Here is a 17,712-nt window from a genome sequence, read left to right as displayed (position 1 = left end):
AAGTGGGACTTGTGGCGTCCGGAGAGAGGAACAATTTCCCAGCCAAGTGCCTGTCCCCGATAGTTCTGTCAGGCAATTACTCCCGCACCTCCCCGGCCGCGAAGGGCCAGCAGGTGGCTTTTAATTTGCAGCCACACTGGAGTGGTTCCACCTCCTGCAGCCCACAGGTCTCCCGGGCACTGCTGGGAGAGCTCTTATCAGCCAGCAACATCCGCTGTTCGGTGCTCGGGCGGCTGATGACGTGGAGGCGGGCGGACGTGCACGCACAGACCCACCTAAACATGCATACGCGTGTGCAGACAGATGGCCACGGACAGCGACGTACACAGGCATGCACACAGACATCCACTCCTGTGCGCACACACATGTGCAGATGCATGCACACACGCACGCGCACGCGCCACCCATTTCAGCTCTGCCATCACATCTGGCACGGCCAGGGCCGCCTTCTTGGCAATGGCAGGAGAAAGAGACTCCAAGGAGCGAATGGTCTATGCAGACTGAACTCCAAGAGGGCTGGGTGCATGGAACGGGTGTTGTATGTCAGATCTCTCCTCCATGGAGAGGCCACCATTCCCCAGTCACATCCGTCCAGCATGAACTAAACGCGTCCATTCCAGGAGACCCTCGGGTGTCAAGCCTCTCCATGGAAGAGGGGAGTGGTCAGCTTGGAGCCAGCATGGTCTCCGCCAGGTTTCAGAACCTGGTTTCCAGTTAGTGGGCTGGCTCAGAGGATGTCTTGGAAACTTGCGTCCCAAACCCAACAGCTGCTCCGGGTCCCTCCACCTGGCTGAGCTCCAGACACCAAATTACACCAGGGGTGAGACAGGTGAGCGGCTTGCCGTGGCTTTGTGTCTGTTCAGTGACATGGGACCAGATCCCCTGGCGGTGTACAGAGGAGCCTCCAAATAGACACACAGGATCAAGGAGCTGGATTCAGACACCTCAAAGCCCAGGTTGAATTTTGGACTGGACCCATTGCTGATTGATTGATTGATTGATTGATTGATTGGATGGATGGATGGATGAGAAGGAGATTGTGTCTCCAGTGGTGAGAGCAGAGGTTACGAAGCCAGGTCTTCTGGGTTCAGGTCACAGCTCTAAGAGTGTGATCTAGTGGTTAGAGCAGAGGATTGGGCAGGATTCCTGAATTCTCTCTCCATCTCTGGGGGGGATATGGGCTGATGATTACAGCAGGGGATTTTGGACTCGTGTGTTATTTCCTGACTTTGCCACTGACTCACTGCGTGAACCTGGGCATGTCACATCAGCCTCTCTGTGATTTTCCCACTGGTAAATGGGGACAATGATAACTCCCCTGGTGCACCTCGCTGACGCACTGCAAGGCCTAATTAAGGCAGGTTCCTCCAGCACTTCCAGCTCCTCTGCAGACGCAGCGAGCAGGATCACATTGACTGAGTGGCTTTGCCAGGTAACGCTCACAAAGGGCTTGGACGACAGCAAGCCCTGTCATAGCGCTTGGCTGAGCAGGATGGCTCTGCGGTCGGGAAACGAAGGTGGAATAGGGTGAGCCGACCAGAATGATGTGCTTCTGATGGGCATTTCCAAATGGGAGGGAAAGAAATAAATAAAGAAAGAAAGAAAGAAAGAAAGAAAGAAAGGTAGATGGGAAAGGTCAGTGACATAATATACAAAGGATCCAGAGTGAATCCAGCCCCAACCTGTCCCATCCCCCTAGGAAAGGTCTGCCAGGAGTAAACGCTCCTGCACTCAGTGCCATCTTTCTCCACTCCTTGGCCCGCTGTGGGCAGGGTGAAACGCTGCAGCCCGGGACGCGCTGTCTCAGCCACAGAAGCCGTCAAGGTGCCTGTGAATGACATGCAGCCGCGTGAGGTTAACAAACCATCGTTGCCCACAGGCAGACTCGGGGGCAGGGGCGTATCTGTGCATTCACGGTTACACTAGCCTCACTGCTCGTGACTTTCACCCAGTCTTGCTGCCTTGGGGGAGTTGCCCAAAAAGGTTAAGGAGGGAGGTGAGCTGCAATGAAATGATGTAACTAACTAAAGGAGAGAAGCCTCCGGGAGTCCCAAAGTGGAATCAAAGCTCCCTGGGTGCGTGTGACGGATGGGAGCTGGGAGGATCTGTCTGCCAAGATCCTTACGTACACGGCCTGCGTCACTGAAGGACCAGAGCACCTAGGGGCATTTCTAGTGGGCTGCAGAGACTTTTCAAGGTTGCATCTCCAGAGGCAAGATCCCCCTAACTCGCCGTGTCTGCAACGGAGTGTTGTCGACTGACACCAGCGAAAGATCTTGCCCGTTGACTTCCATGAAGCTACGGCTGATTTACACTGGCCGGGGACCTAGCCCATTGATTTCAATGGAGCTATGACCAATTCAGGACCACTGGGGATCTGGCCCCTCAGGTTGTTGGTTCAAATCCAGGTAATGATGAGAATTCAACTGCCCCAGCAGGCTGGAAGGGACTGGTAACATCACTCCCAGCTGAAGGCCGTTAGGTGACCCGTGTGAAATAAGTTTGGTGGGTGACAGCCCAGCTTCCAGGAGGTCAGGAATCCACATCATAAAGCCACTAGCATAACAGGGCCCTACGCATCAGCCTCAGGTTGACTGGCCGGGTTGAGAAGCTTGCCCTGCCACTGTCCATGTGGGTATTTTGCCAGGATGAGGCCCAGTGAGAGGCCTAAAACAGGGCAAATGAAGCAGGCTGGTGTGGCCCCATTCAGGCTTCTCTTTATCTGGATCCTAACCTAGGAGCCATGCCATGGAACTAAAAAGCAATACACTTAAAACTGATACGAGGGAAGACTTTATTTACACCGTTAAGCTGTGGAACTCACTGCCACAAGATATCATGGAGACTAAGATCTTAGTAAATGACAGGTATCCAGACAGTCCCCAGCACAGAAACAAAAGGTTAACCTTTCAAACACTGGTGCTTTTCTGACTGACAGGCAAATGAATGCTTAAGAAGGTACCTAGCTAGCACAGTAACGCCGTAGCTAGCTACTTCATTTTTTTTCAAAGCATCTATCACTGAACTAGCTATACCACTAGGGGCGTTAGCCCTTCTGCCAAGACAACAGCAGGTTCCGTCCACTCTGCCGCTCCACCCTACCATATCGCCCTCTGATTTCTTCTGTCCCAGTCCCCGCGCAAGCGCTCAAGCAACCATCTGAAATTGCCAGATCGCAGCATGGAAACATACCTGCCCACACAGCACCTTGCATCATCAGCCCACAAGCCGGTCTCCGGTCGGTGCTGCGGAGCTGGCTTCCTCTCGTAGGCTAAGAAAAGCTCCATCCGGAACAGCATGTTCTTTCCTGTGCAGAAAGGCCCATCAACAACATGCGTAGAAACAGGGCTGGCTCTGCGGTAAAGTCGACCAGACACGTCGCAGTCATGAGACTGAGCTAAAATCGCGATCCAGCATGCACTGGAGAAGCGCTGCATCCACAGCTGATTTTTCAGCCCACTGGCAATTTTGAAAAATTGGGACCGGGGAGGGGTGGGGGGAGGAATTGTTTTGTGTTAACACAAAAAAGAGATTTTTTTTTTTTCAAAATGTTTGGCAAATCGAAGCGTCGGGGGGGGGGGTGGGGGTGGATCGCTTCATGTCAAACAAAGCATTTTGTTCAGCCCAAAAATGAAATGTATCATTTTGAGTTTGGGGCAGTGTGTTAGAAATTCTTCTTGGGGAAGATATCTCTGACTTGATTTGTACAGGAGGGCAAACGAGATGATCACAGGGCTCCCTTCTGGCCTTGAAATCAATAACTCCGTTTAGTGGCTTTTTTTTTAATGTTTAAAAAATAAAATTGAAATCGATCTCAAAACAGAAGTAAAAAAAAAAATCAAAATGTTGGGCCTCTTTTGGCATTCTGGGGGGGGCAGGGATTTATTTTTTGTTTTTGTTTTCAGGGGGGGTGTTTTATATGAACAATTAAACCGACCTGAATTTGTGAAACGTTTCAGTGTGGCCGTGTTGGGATTTTTTGACAGATTTTTTCGGTTTTGCCCGGCTCTAACAGGGAGCCTCATGTGGGATCTGCCTCCGTGGCCAGCCCAGCTGAGAAGCATCTCCATGCTGTACCCGGATCAGGTACAGCTTCTGCCTGGCCTGGGACTCAGGGACTTGAAACAGGCTTTGGGAGACCCAGATGGTCACAGTGAGGGGCGAGAAGATCCCAGCCTAAAAGACTGCAGTGCTGGTGGAGGGGCCTTGAATGGGGCTGAGCCTGGGCGGCCCCATTCATTCTCCTAGGGCCGAGCTGGGATGGGTATAACAAGGACCAATGAGAAAAGGTACCTATCACATCACGCCTCCCTCCCCATGTCCCCCGGCAGCCCCTAGTCATAGCATCAGAGAGTCTAAGGGCAGATCATCCAGTCTGAGCTCTGTGTTATGGGCCGCCAGCCCCCACCCAAGCCCGTCAACCCAGAAGAGACCAAAGTATCACAGCCCTCAGTATCACAACTATTGTGTGCCGCAGGCGGAGAACAGGAGGGACCGAGTTAAACCCACACCCGAGGCCCCCGCAATGGCAGGGAATTGACCAAGGGCTGCGACCCACGAAGACTGCACAGGCAACGCCGTGCATTGTGAGCCAGGAGATCACGGTCTCTCTAGTCCCTCCCCATCGTCTATTGCTCCGCCCAGGGAGACACCCTGCCCGTAGCCCTGAGACAGTAGCCTGGGATAAACAATGGCGACAGGCCCTGGAAGGGTGGGACAGCTTTCCACGAAACCCCGAACCAGTCTGAGCAGCTCCTGTGGGAAACCCTGTTCCCTGGGCCATAAACACAAGGGAACATACACACGTGGCTAAGACAGCACGTCCGGGAAGTGACCTGTCTGTGGCACCAGATCCCCCTCTTGTGAGCGGCCCAGGGGGCTCTTGAGAGATAAGGCGAGGAGTGAGGCTGGTGTTTTAACGCTGGGTCCCCTCTGGCTGCAATGGAGGGAAAGAAAAAGAGAAAGAAAAAGAATTCAGGGAGCTCTTTGGTATTTCCCGCAGACAGCGGTTGCACTGAATTCACTGAAATCGGTGTAAAAACCTATGCAGTTAAACCGGTGCATATGCGTGCGTGGCCATTTAAATCGATTTCACCTCTGTTCTTGCAGTTTCCTAGATCCTCTTGGTTTCGCTCTCTGTGGGGAGAGGCTTGAGGGAACAAACACCACGTGGGAGAAGTGTAGCCCTGTTGCGTAATGCGCGACTGGAAGAGGCTCTCAGACACTGCCACGAGCATGGAATAAAAGCCTATATGATAGTATAGAATAGTGCAGCATAGAGTCATAGATTGTAAAATCAGTGGTCCCCACTGTGATCTTCAGGCTTCACCTGAATGAATTCCTCTTGGAACTGGAGCGTATCTTTAGCTTCTGCCTGTAAATTTATGCCTGTTAGCAAAACCGAAACAAGCCAGATTGAAACTGAGGTTCTGGTGTAAAGACAAAGGGCCCTGTGCTCTTTCTTTGCCCTGTGGAAATCTTGCTTCATCCCATTTGTGTCCACTCTCCATCCCAGCACCAGCTGTTTTTCCTCGGTGGAACAAGCCCCTGAGAATGTGCTGTTCCCCTCTCCTCCGCCTCCTGCTCTTACACACTCCTTGCTGCTTCTTGGAAGCGGTTAAATATAAAAGTTCTTGGAGAGCGGCTGGAAAACAGGGCTGAGAGGACATTCCAGAGGGCGCTGCAGGAGAAAGGAATTCGCAGCTCTGTACAGTAAACAGCTCCTGTTTCCCACCCACCTGCCACAAGCACCTCTGGCCCAGAGCCATCCCCTGCCTTGCCAGAGCCGACAGCTGCAGCCAGACAGTCCAGCAGGCACGGCTCCAGAGACGCGTCCTCAGAGGAGAAAAACAACCCGGGATGCATTTCACAGGCATGATCGGGCCACCGCCGAGCCTTGGGGCTAGGAGCCGGGGACAGGAGGGGCTGGGTCTCAATCAACCCGCATCTCACACAGTCTTCACTAGAGGTCATTTGCGGCTTGAGTAAATGTACCCGCATGCCACACCCATAACTAGCCACCGTCAGACCCTCGGTACGTATCAGCCAGCCAGCCCCTTGCATGGCCGCAGCTACGGGTATGTCTGCCCGAGCCTGAAATGACATCCCCTGCCTGGACGCGCACATCCCCTAGGGACAAAAGTTCTCAGCTTGAGGGAAGGCAAGGCCGTTTGGAGCTGCCCCAGCAGTTAGCAGATCCACTTCAGGACTACAGAACCGAGGTTTCCCTCGTCCTCCCAACCGGTGCCTTGTCGTCACTTGCATTTTACCTCGACTGGAGTTAGGAACGCAGGTCATTCCTAGGCCCGATCTACGCCCACAAGTTTCGCCAGCATAGACGGGCTGGTCGGGGCGTGAAAAACCCACCCCCTGGGCCAACGGAGCTGCGTTGGCCAAAGCGCCTGTAGAAAGGAGGCTTATTTCGATTGGGGACCTGGTGGAAGCTGGACCAGCAGAAGCTGGGTTTGCCCCTAGAACACGCCAGCCAATCTCCACTGACTAGCGCTTGTGAGTGCAGCCCTACAAAGACGCAGATATTGACTGAGGGACAAGCCTCGCCCTGATGCACTCACAGTCCAGGGCCTTGACTACAAAGTTGTCCCACTTTACCTGTGCTCCGATAGTTAAAGGGACATAACCACCCTGGGTGCCTTATACCAGAAATTCCCCTTTGTCTTTGCAGTTTGGTATAAACACCTTTACAGCAGTATAATGGCACCCACACTACGTGGAACTGGACGGCTTGAACTATTCCATTAAACTACACTAGTTAAAGCAGCACTCCTTTTGTGTGTAGACATGCCCGGAAATAAAGACAGACCGTAGGTGCAAGGGGAAACTGAGGCACGGAGCAGGGGAAGTTGCCCGAGGTCAGCAGCAGAGTCAGGAATAGGGTTAGGTGTCATTCAAATCCCACTCAAGGGAGGTTGGGGGAAGACAGCACCATCTCGGACCGCAAAGAACAAGGTGGGATAGAAACAGACAAATCCTTTTATTCCAACCAATGCGTTTAAAAAGAGACGATGTTAAAAAGCTGCAACAAAGTCAACCAAACCGTGAAGCCGCCTAGCGGCCGAGTGTGGACAGCAAAGGCTGCTTCTTGAAAAACACCCGGCAGAGTCTGTACAATAAAAGCTTCTTTCCAGCTGATGAGTTTCATTTTGGTGTGGCCCTTGGTGGGTTTTGCAACTCCGTCGACCCCTAACACAATCACATGCCCCTGCACACAGAGATGTGCACGCACACACACATACACACACACAAACAGTCCCTCTCTCTGACAAAGACAGACATGCTCTGCTCAGACAGCGGAGCACCCCCCCGTTTTCAAATTTCTCAGTGACAGATTCACAGACAGAAATCTGAACTACTTCCTCCTTCCTCTAGCTTCCTGCTCTGCTGTTCCAGGACCCGATCCAAAGCCCAGGGGAATCAGTGGTAACCTTTCAATTGACTTCAAAGGGCTTCATATCAGACCTGCTGAGAGTTAAGGTTTGACTCTGTTTTCTCCAAGATGTGCATTCTGATCTGACACGGGACTGACACCTGATTTCACACCAGATTGACACCTATTCTCACACCAGACTGACACCTAAGTGGCTTCACTGACTCCTGATTTACCATGGAATAAGTAGACTCAGAATCAGGCCCTATTATTATTACTATCTGTATTGCATAGCACCCAGGAGCTCTGAAGTCATGGAGCAGGACCCCATGGCGCTAGGTGCTGTACAAACACGGAACAAAGAGATAGTCCCTGTCCCAAAAAGCTTCCAATCTAGGTAAATTAATTTCATGTGGTTTCCATTAAATTTCCTTTCCAAACCCGTCCCTTTTACTCCAAAGAACCTTCGGTTCCAAACTCCACTCGCTTCAACTCAATGGACGTGCATCAATGGCACTGAAAGGAGAATTTGGATCTCAGGGCTTTGAAAATAATAAAATATACCAAGAGCCTCCTGCTGCCTGGTCCTGGCCCCCAAGCTCCCAGTAAAGCCAGTTCCTCCGGCCCAGGTGCAGGAGTAACTGCAGGTGGGGTGGTGAGCAGCCTTTGGTGTTTGAAGCACTGACCAAGTGCTAGAGTCCTTCAGGAATGCCCACCCAGAGCCACCGGCCCCCCGGCAGAATCAGATGCACAGGGAGCGTCATCTGTGATGGCACTGAAGGGAAAGCATAAACCTGGAATGCCCACACACTGCGCCCTCCCCCATGCCCACGCACACACCAGAGACACGCACACACCATACACATATACCATCGTGCACAACACAAACATGCAGAAACACAAAAACATGCACCACATACAAACCCATACAACACGTACACACAGCATGCACAAACACGCCCGCATAGAGCACCAACACAAGAAAGAAACACACACAGGCAAACACACGCAGCACACAAACCCACATTTACACAACTTACGCGGATACACACAACACAGCTCCCGTCCCCAAAAAGACACACACCAACCCATATAAACATGCAAAAGCCCCACATACAGAAACACACATGCAGCACACAGCATACAGACACCACACAACAAATTCACACACAAGAATTCCACAAACGTACATGCATACACAACAAAACAAAACACAACACACGCACAAACACCCCCTATACAAGCACAACATACACACACACAGGCAATTCTGTGTCCAGAATCTTTCCTTAAAATTCATCAAAATACATTTTGGAGGCACTCAACAATTTCTTTCAATACGGGTCACACAGCCTGGCTCAGCTCCAGACGGGGGGGGGCTGCAGGGAGTGGGGCTTATACGCCAGGCAGTCTGTGGCAGGGCAGAGAATATTACAACAACCAGCCTCAAACACTGAGAGCATAAAATCACCAGGGGAAAAGGACATTCCCTCATTTATAACCCTGAGCTCTAAAATATTTTAAAATGACAGTAAAAACACTTATTTATTAAAACTTCACAAACTGGGGAGATTTCCGCCTGACGCCCACATCGCTGACAGGCTGATGTGAAGCAGGACGGGTCCCATTCCGAGATGTGCCCGGGGAACAGGCACATGGGATCCCCATGGAGGGCAGCTCCAGGATTGGGGGGATCCCTCAGCATCAGCTGGTAACTCCCTGGGGTGAGGGGAGGCAGGGAAGCAGGAAGCTGTCCGGAGTCGGAATGGGATTAAAATCCTGTGTGAAAACCCCCCCAGGGCCTGATTCGCTGTGGCCCTGCGACCTCCCGCTTTGCACCCCACCAAAAGCCATTTACATCGGTGCAAAGCGAGTCAGGGCCCGGAGAATCAGGCCCAGGACTGGGTTGGAGAACAGCTCCATTAATGTTCAGCCCTGTAGCCCTTCGAGCCTGCTGGTGCAATGGGGTCTCCTCTTAAAACAGCCAACTAACCCAAAAACAGACAGATGCACGGACTCCACGTTCCCGGATCACACAGCTGGGATGGAGTTCAGTGACAGATCACAAGGGGAGGTAGGTGAAAGCGAAGCAGTCCAGATGCGGGTGTGGGAGCCCCACCACCATTCCCTGCTGCATTTCAATGCTGGTTTCGCCCCCTCCTGCGGGGCAGATGCTGGACGTCACAATCCCAGGAAGGCATTGTTCTGATCAGTTTCTGCTGCAGGGCTCCCTGAGATTATCCAAGGGTTGGGGGGGCAGGGAGGAGAACTGAAAGCAGGGGAGTGTCACCCAGACAAGCTGGTAACCTCAGCTTTCGTCCATTTCTCCATCCATCCCCTTTATCCTCCTCCAAGAAGCAGCTGCTGGGAAAATGGACCAAGCGCCCCACCTAGAGGTGAAGCGAGGGATCTTCCTCCGGTGGGTGACTGTCCCGTTTGAGGGTGGGAACCTGTCAGCACCCCCTGCCGACCTCCTCGGAGATGAAACCCAGGCAGGAACCAAAGGGCCCTGCCGCAGGGGGCTGATCTGAATCCACGCCTCCCCACCCGCCGGCACCGGGAATGGCTGAGTGGAAGGACGCAGGGGTGGGGGGGGGGGTGGTATTCCCGGTGAGCACAGACGTGGCCCCTTTCCCTGGGGGAGCGGCCGTCCCCGTTGCGGCACGCCCGTCCCCGCGGCGTGCGGGCGCCCGAGCACCGTCCGGGCCAGTCCAGCCTCCAAGCATCTTGCAGATCAGTAGATGGCCTCGTCCATGTTGTCATCGCTGTTGGCCCCGAACTCCTCCCCGTTGTCGAAGTAGGACATGATGTAATCCGTCTCCTAGGGAACAAGCAGCGGGGAGGAGGCTGAGGCCTGGGGAGGGCAAAGGGGGACGGCCTCAGCTGGGCAAGCAGGGGCATCTGCCCAGCCAGGCCCAGGGGCTGACACGCCGTTTCACTGTGCCCAGCATGGACATGCAGCCACCGCTGGCTGGAAGGGGGGCGGCTCTTTCACTGGGACTGGGCGTGGAGGGACGGGCCCGTCCCACTGAAGCCACGAGGGGAGCCGATCTGGCCAAGACACCAGCATGATGCTGGGGAACGGGACCAAAGGGACAGCCCCAGAGACTGAGTGTCCACAGAACAGGCCCGGGCCTCCCCATGCGGCTCCTGTGCCTCACCCTGCCCTGGAGAGGCCCCCGCTAGGGGCAGCTCATTCAGCCTCTCTGCCAAGCCTGGGGCGGTGACCCTGCAACGGGGACATGGGAGTAAAAGGCCTCGATCCTGCAGTCCTTGCACAACCAAAGCTCCCACCGAGATGAACGGGTGCAGGACGAGGGGCCAGAGTCTCCAGCGAGCATCAAGAGCTCTGCAGAGAACCTGGCTGGCCGGCCCCTCCGGAGGCGTCTTACCTCTTCGTGCTCCTCCTCGTCATACTCCTCTTCCTCCTCTTCCTTGCCCTCCTCCTCCTCCGCTTTCTCCTCCTCTTCCTCCGACGTCACTTCCTCCTCCTTCTTCTCAAGGGTCTGGGGTTGAACAAGGAAGAAAAGCCCAGAGGACGATCAAGCAGCCGCAACGCCGAGGCACAGCCTGTGCGATTCGCTGCGTCAAGCCAGGCTGCGGGAGCGCAAAACCCACCCGAGGGCGGTTGGCTCCGTCCCACCCTGCGGAGCCAGCAACTGACAGCCTGACGCTCCCCACTGTGCCGCCCCAGCTACCCACGCTGCATCACTCTGGCCAAATTACCGGCAGCGCGACCAGGCATGCCCAGTCACCGGTAACATGTACCCCGGGGCGCCGCCTGCCCCATCGAGTAATGCCACGCATCGTTTTCCCGAAGCGGCACACTTTGCGTAGCTGCCCCAACCAGCGTGGAAGAGGTGGCTACCCGAATGAGTGTGCGACGGGCTGGAGGGGCGTGAGAGGGTGGGGGGAGCGGAGGCGGAGATCAGCAATCCAGGACGGAAATAACACCCTTCCGACGCCCAGCAGTGCCGCGAAGCGGAAGGATTCCCCCGCCCAGCAAATCAGAGGGAAACCATCGTTACCTCTAGTTTCTTAATGGTTTCCTCCTTGTCCACCGGGAGCCGCTGCTTGTGCTTGGGGATCAGGATGGTGGTTCCTACCCCAGAGGAGGAGAGAAGGTCAGAACCTGGCCAGACACTGGGGCGTTACTGGGGGACAGCACGCGATGGACGGTGGCAGAGCTGCTTTGACCACCTTCCTGCGTCATGACACAGCTGCAAACAGACTGATGTTTCAGGCCTGGCCAGACGTCACCAGCCAAGTGTCCATTGCTGGGATAAGGGCTTGGCTTGATGCTGGCGCACACACCTCGTCAATGACTGGGCTGCATTTCTGGGTTACGCGCTGGGTCCCCATGCTGGGGTTTGGCAGGTTGTAGGGCTATTCTGACTCAGGCTGGAAACCAGACCAGGTGGGGCTCATTACCTCCAATCCTGGGCATGAGAGGACCAGAACAGGACTAAGAGAAAGCGAGATAGGACCTCTTGTGGGAACAGCAGGACTTTGTGTTTGTTTTCTTATGTTCCTTCTTTTGAGAAGATACCTGATTCTTTTTAGACCAAAAATGATCTAATTTACCTGGATTTCAGTAAGGTACGTGATCCAGTTCCACATGGGAAATAATTAGTTAGATGGGAGAAGCTGAGGAGTAATATAAGAAGGGAAAGGTGGATAAGGAACTGGTTAAAGGGGAGACTGCAACGGGTCACTGAAGGGGAACTGCCAGGCTGGAGGGAGGTCACTGGTGGAGTTCCTCAAGGATTGGTCTTGGGGCTGATCTTATTTAACATTTTTATTACTGACCTTGGCACAAAAAGTGGGAGTTGCTAATGCAATTTGCGGATGACACAAAGTTGGGAGGTATTGCCAATACGGAGGAGGGCCAGGATATCATACAAGAAGATCTGGTCGACCTTGTAAACTGGAGTAATAGAAATTGGATGATATTTAATAGCGCAAAGCAGAAGGTCATGCACTTCGGGACTAACAAGAAGAATTTTTGCTATAAACTGGGGACGTGTCAGCTAGAAGTGAGAGGAGAAAGGCCTGGATGTATTGGTTGATCACACAACGACTATGAGCCACCAATGGGATGCGGCTGTGAAAAAGGCTAATGCAGTCCTAGGATGCATCAGGCAGGTAAATCCAGAGACAGAGAAGTGTTAGTACCGTTACACAGGGCATTAGTGAGAGCTCATCTGGAATACTGTGTGCAATTCTGGTCTCCCATGTTTAAGAAAGATGAATTCAAGGTGAAATAGGTGCAGACAAGGGCTACCAGGATGATCAGAGGAATGGAAAACCTGCCTTACAGAGGAGACTTAAGGAGCTTGGCTTGTTTAGCCTAACCAAAAGAAGGCAGTGGGGAGATACAATTGCTCTCTATAAATACATCGGAGGGATAAATACTAGGGAGCGAGAGGAGTTATTTAAGTTAAGCACCAATGTGGACACAAGAACAAATGGATATAAACTGGCCATCAACAATTTTAGGCTTGAAATTAGATGAAGGTTTCTAACCATCAGAGAAGTGAAGTTCTGGAACAGCTTTCCAAGGGGAGAAGTGGGGGCAAAAAACATAACCGGCTTCAAGACTGAGCTTGATAAGATGAGAGGGGATGGAAAGATGAGGCTGCCGACAATGGCATGTGGCCGACATGCGACTGACAGCAGCAAATATCTCCAACAGCTGGTGATCAGACACCAGATGGGGAGGGCTCTGAGTTACTACAGAGAATTATTTCCCAGGTGTCTGGTTGGTGAATCGTGCCCACATGCTCCCTAACTGATCACTGCATTTGGGGTGAGGAAGGATTTTTCCCCCAGGTCAGATTGGCAGAGACTCTGGGAGGTTTTTCACCTTCCTCTGCAGCACGGGCACAGGTCACTTGTAGGTTTAAACTAGTGTAAATGGTGGATTCTCTCTAATTTGAAATCTTTGATCCATGATTTGAGGACGTCAGTAACTCAACCAGAGGTTAGGGGTCTATTAGGGAGTGGGTGGGCGAGGTTCTGTGGCCTGCATAGTGCAGAAGGTCAGACTAGATGATCATGATGGTCCCTTCTGACCTTTAAGTCTATGAGTTAGGAATAAAAAGCTGCCCCTCTCAGATCTGTGTAACCTAGTGGACAAGGCCCTAGTCAGGGACTCAGGGGATATGGTTCTAATCCCTGCTCTGCTGGGTGACCTTGTATTAATCATTATTTTCTTTAATACTCACTCTCCTTCCGGAGCTTTCGAACTCGGATCTTTAGCTCCCGTGGCAACCGTCTCCAATCTGCAAGGACAAATAAGAAACCGCCAGACTGAGTCAGACCCATGGTTCCTCTGCTCCCATCTCCAAGAGTGCCCAGAACCAGCTGCTTCAGAAGAAGGTGCAATAAATCCCTAAGTGGATAATGACAGAATAACAGAAGTTTCTTCCTGACCCCTCATTAGTTAGTGATTGGCTTGTGCCCTGAAGTATGAAGGTTAATCTATGTATCTATGCATCCCCACATGCACTCATCATCTATCTATCTGTCTGTCTAACAGTGGATGTTCTTATTATCCACACAAAAATCTAAATCTCTTTTGAATCCTTCCATGCTTTTTACTCCAGCAATATCCTGTGGCACAGAGTTCCACAGACTATGTAAAAAAATATCTTTCCCCACTTCTAAATGTGTTGCCTTTCAGTTTCACTGGATCTCCTTCTGTCTTGCCATATTGCTGTGTCTCTGGTGCTATTATAAAGGTGACTGACCTAGCCCTGTCTTTTGTGTTTCTCCACAGCTGCGAATCATGGTCTTCCCGGAATAAAACTCTGAAGAGAGAGGTGAGCAAGGGTTAGACTGTAAAATATTCCCACACACACCTGGGTTCCAATCAATAGCGTTATCAATGGGGCCAGACGTCTGATATTTATCCGAGTAGCGCTCAACATCTGAAAAGAAACATACAAACAGGGATCAAAACCGCAGTTTTATAATAATCATATAAATGGGCTTGAATTCTCAGTTAAACTCAGACCTTGCCTATATATTTAACTATCCTGTCGTGGGTGAGGCCATACTACCCCGGTAGTGTGGATGCAGTTAAACCAGGATAAAAATGCTTTTACTGGTATAGCTATACTAGAATAAGCTAGCCCAGTGGAAGGCACCTTTATACTGATAGAACTGCGTCCACACTAGGGGCTGTACTGGTATAACTATACTGGTAAAAAGATCTCACCACTGAACAACATAGTTATGCTGGTACAATTTTTAAGCACAGATCAGGCTTAAGCCCCTTTATACCAGTCTGGCAGTAAAAAAGGGCATTAACATGGGTATAACTTGTATTTAAGGCTGCTTTATGCTTGCAGACTGTTATAATAATAAAAGCCTACCACGTATCATCAGAAGCTCCAGTTTACAGATGGGGAAACTGAGGCACAGGGAGGGAGGGGAAGAGAGTTGCCTAAGGCAGCCCAGCAGATCAGTGGCAGAACTAGGAATAGAACCCCGGTCTCATACATCCTAGCCATGTGCACCAGCCACTAGCTCCCACCCCTTCCTCGAGTGGAAAAGGACTTTAGCATCACTGAGAATTCAGGCCCAGTGTCTTCATTTGCATTAAGTTTTCTAAAGTCCTTTTAAAAAAAAAAAAAGGCAGTTAAAATTTGGTCTTAAATCAACCGGAGATGCCCCCAGTACCTTTCTTGGGGGCGGCTGGCTTGACATAATACGGCAGATTCTTCATGGCTCCTCTCAGCTCTTGTTTTAGCGCCAGCATGTATTCTACCTCCTCCCCTGTCTGCAGAGGGACTGGCTTGTACTCCATGGGCTGCGGGGACAGGACGGGAGAGAAGCAATTATTAACTTTGAAGGAAGAATCGGGGCCAAAATGACGACGCATACACAGGGGTCCAGCATCACTCGAGAGAAAGGGCTCAGCTATGGAACCCAGACCAGGATTTCAAACCCCCAACGTTGTGGGAGGGAGTTAGGATCCAGGAATTTAGTTTGAGCCCAGCTCTGCCGTATGTAGATACGTGTGTGTGTGTGTCTGTACTTGTGTGTGTATATGTGTGTACATACATACACATGGGTATCTATGTGCACATGTGCACATGTGCGGATACATATGTGTGTACATACATAAGCATGGGTGTGAATATGCACAGAGGTGTGGATGGGGGTGCATGCATATATGCACTGGCATGTGTGTAGATATGCGTGTGTTTGCACAGATGCGTGTGTGTCTGTGTATGTTGACGGGAGGGCGGGGCGGGTTATGGAGACTTTATGGAGTGCACTAGGAAGTCCTCTACATCCTGGATTCACTTAAAGCCCAGCCTCGCAGCACCCAGAAGCTGCTCCCTCCTAATGGCTAGGGAAGAGACAAGAGTGCAGTGAGTTCGTGGGTCTCTGCTCCCAGAGGACACACGTCCACGTTGCTCAGTGGCACTAGTCGGCTGGCTTGCTGGTGGGGGGCTGAAGGTCCATGCAGACTCCCTCCCAGGCCAAGGGAGGGGCGCTGGCAGGACAGCGTGCGGGGGACGTCTGCCCTGCCGCTCTCTGGGTTCTGCGCACAGGGGCCTCCCCTCCCCCTGGGCTGCCAATCCAGCACCTTTCACCCGCGCCGGAGTCACCGCGTGTTTGAGAAGGGGACGCGGACGCGACGGACTCACGGGGAAGAGTGGCGACGGCTGGAGGGTGGATGGGGGCAGTGACTCTCCTTTCCCAATGCCCACAGCTTCCACGTTGAAGGTCATCTGGCCCCGACCCCGCCCTCTGCCTCCTTTTCCAGCCATGGTTTGCTCGCCGAGAAGAAGCGGACATAGAGCCGGGATACAACACAGCTGAGGCCTGCGGGGGGGATGAGAGAGCCCTTTACGGTCATCGGCACCCTAGAGAACGGCACCTTCCCAAAGCCAGGGCCCCAGAAACGCATGGGGCAGAGCGAGGGACAGCATGCACTTCATAGCACGAGGGCCAGCTTGCTCGTACAAGATGGCAACTGTCAACCCAGCTATTTTAGGTTCTCAGACAGCCACGGTTTCCTTTCAGCACCTCAAAATCTTTACCAGATTTATTCGCAGCTCCTGTAGAGAGGGGGGGCTTGGCTCCAGGTTGGGGAATAACAGACAGACACAGTGGATCAGGGACGCCAACCCAGCTCCCAGCCAGCGCAGGCGAGGATGCCAGCCACCGCACCACACGCACGAGGAAACAGCCCTTCCGCTTTGTCCTGCAAACCGACTCTTTGGTTGCTACGCCTCCAGCCCACTGCGGCCCTCCTCTTAACGTCTAGCCCCGCAGCACGGCCCCGGCGCCCAGCCCATGCATTAGCCGCCCCTGCGAGTTGCCCTGATGTGCAGAGCCGCACGTGCAAGAGGAGAAGGGTGCGCAGCGCAGGGCCCAGGGCGCCTGGCTCAGAGCTGAGGTGTGTGGGTAAATAGAGCTGGTAAAGAGAGGCACAGCCCACCAGTGAGGGAGTACGGTGCTGGACCCACCGAGCACAGATCGGAGGGGGGCAAGAGCCAGGGGGCACGACGCATGGTGAGCGGCTCAGGGCAGACAGTGCAAGATCAGTGCTCCGGCTGCTCAGTAAATAACACAGGGCCCAGGGAGCGTGATGCACGGCTCAGAGCGGAGGGGAGGTGGGGCAGGGTCCAGGTCCCTCGGTGTACAGCGCCAGGCCCCAGCCTGCACCGTGCACAGCGCAGGAGCTGCAGGGCAGGACCCGGTGGCCAGGAGGCCGCAGGGTGCAGCGCCAGGCCCAGGGTGCAGCGCCGGGCCCCAGCCTGCACCGTGCACAGCGCAGGAGCTGCAGGGCAGGACCCGATGGCCAGCCTGCACCGTGCACACTCCATGCCGCGCCGGGCCACGGCCAGCTCTTGGCGCCCGCTTCAGATCCCCGGGGAAGGGGTGCGTAGGGGCGGGGCGCTGCCAGCCGCTCCCTGCCTCCCATTGGGCCGGGCCGGGCCGGGCCGGACCGGACCGAATCAGCGCATTACCCGGCTCACGCAACTGGTCTTTCCGCCTCCCCTCCGGCTCCACGTGAGTCCGCCTGGCGCGTCCTTCTGCTGCTCCCTGCCCCCCCTCCCGGAATCGAGCGATCGATCGGATACACAACGTTCCGAAGGGGCGGGGGCCCCAAAGGCAGCCTGCCCGCCGCTCATTGGTGCGCGCCGCAGCCAATCAAAGGACGTAGGAGGAGAGGGGCGTAAGGGGCGGGGCCTAAGACCTTTGCTAGGGAGGGAGAAAGAGACAAGAAAGAGTTAAAGATGGGAAAGAAAGGGGGGGGGATGGATGAGTGGGGGGGGGGGGGAGGATGGAGAGGAAGACGGAAA

General features: G+C 53.4%; 1 protein-coding gene across 5 annotated transcripts; it reads right to left on the bottom strand.

The window, feature by feature from the left end:
- Window positions 1-1,402: 1,402 nt before the first annotated feature.
- POLR3GL (RNA polymerase III subunit GL) lies at window positions 1,403-17,503 on the bottom strand. Of its 5 annotated transcripts, XR_010924111.1 has the most exons (9): window positions 17,377-17,503; window positions 16,048-16,225; window positions 15,071-15,200; window positions 14,248-14,316; window positions 13,612-13,668; window positions 11,413-11,486; window positions 10,777-10,890; window positions 3,193-3,354; window positions 1,403-1,828 (listed from the first exon to the last, which is right to left on the bottom strand). XR_010924111.1 is itself a non-coding variant. In XM_067569586.1 (8 exons), the coding sequence occupies exons 2-8, from the start codon at window positions 16,168-16,170 to the stop codon at window positions 3,325-3,327; spliced, it is 597 nt and encodes a 198-aa protein (XP_067425687.1). In that variant the 5' UTR covers window positions 16,171-16,225; window positions 17,377-17,503; the 3' UTR covers window positions 3,167-3,324. The 5 variants fall into 5 exon arrangements, 4 of the variants coding, with proteins under 4 accessions (XP_067425687.1, XP_067425688.1, XP_067425685.1 ...); XM_067569586.1 differs by lacking the exon at window positions 1,403-1,828 and having other exon boundaries at window positions 3,167-3,354; XM_067569587.1 differs by lacking the exons at window positions 1,403-1,828; window positions 3,193-3,354 and adding an exon at window positions 4,825-4,936.
- Between the last annotated feature and the right edge of the window lie 209 nt (window positions 17,504-17,712).

This window comes from Emydura macquarii, unplaced genomic scaffold, assembly GCF_026122565.2.
Source record: "Emydura macquarii macquarii isolate MOO-44397 ecotype Brisbane River unplaced genomic scaffold, CSIRO-AGI_Emac_v2 contig_2924, whole genome shotgun sequence".
Lineage (NCBI taxonomy): Eukaryota > Metazoa > Chordata > Testudines > Chelidae > Emydura > Emydura macquarii.
Note: the sequence above shows the minus strand (reverse complement) of the source record. Positions and strands in the feature narration are given on the sequence as shown.

Excerpts from the sequence above, each read along its gene's own strand:
- POLR3GL (XM_067569584.1), bottom strand. The coding sequence starts at position 16,170 with ATGGCTGGAAAAGGAGGCAGAGGGCGGGGTCGGGGCCAGATGACCTTC. Across the intron at positions 14,317-15,070 it reads GCCAGCCGCCCCCAAGAAAG|ATGTTGAGCGCTACTCGGAT; the intron begins GTACTGGGGGCA and ends GTTTCTTTTCAG. Across the intron at positions 10,206-10,776 it reads ACGAGGAGGAGCACGAAGAG|GAGACGGATTACATCATGTC; the intron begins GTAAGACGCCTC and ends CTTGTTCCCTAG.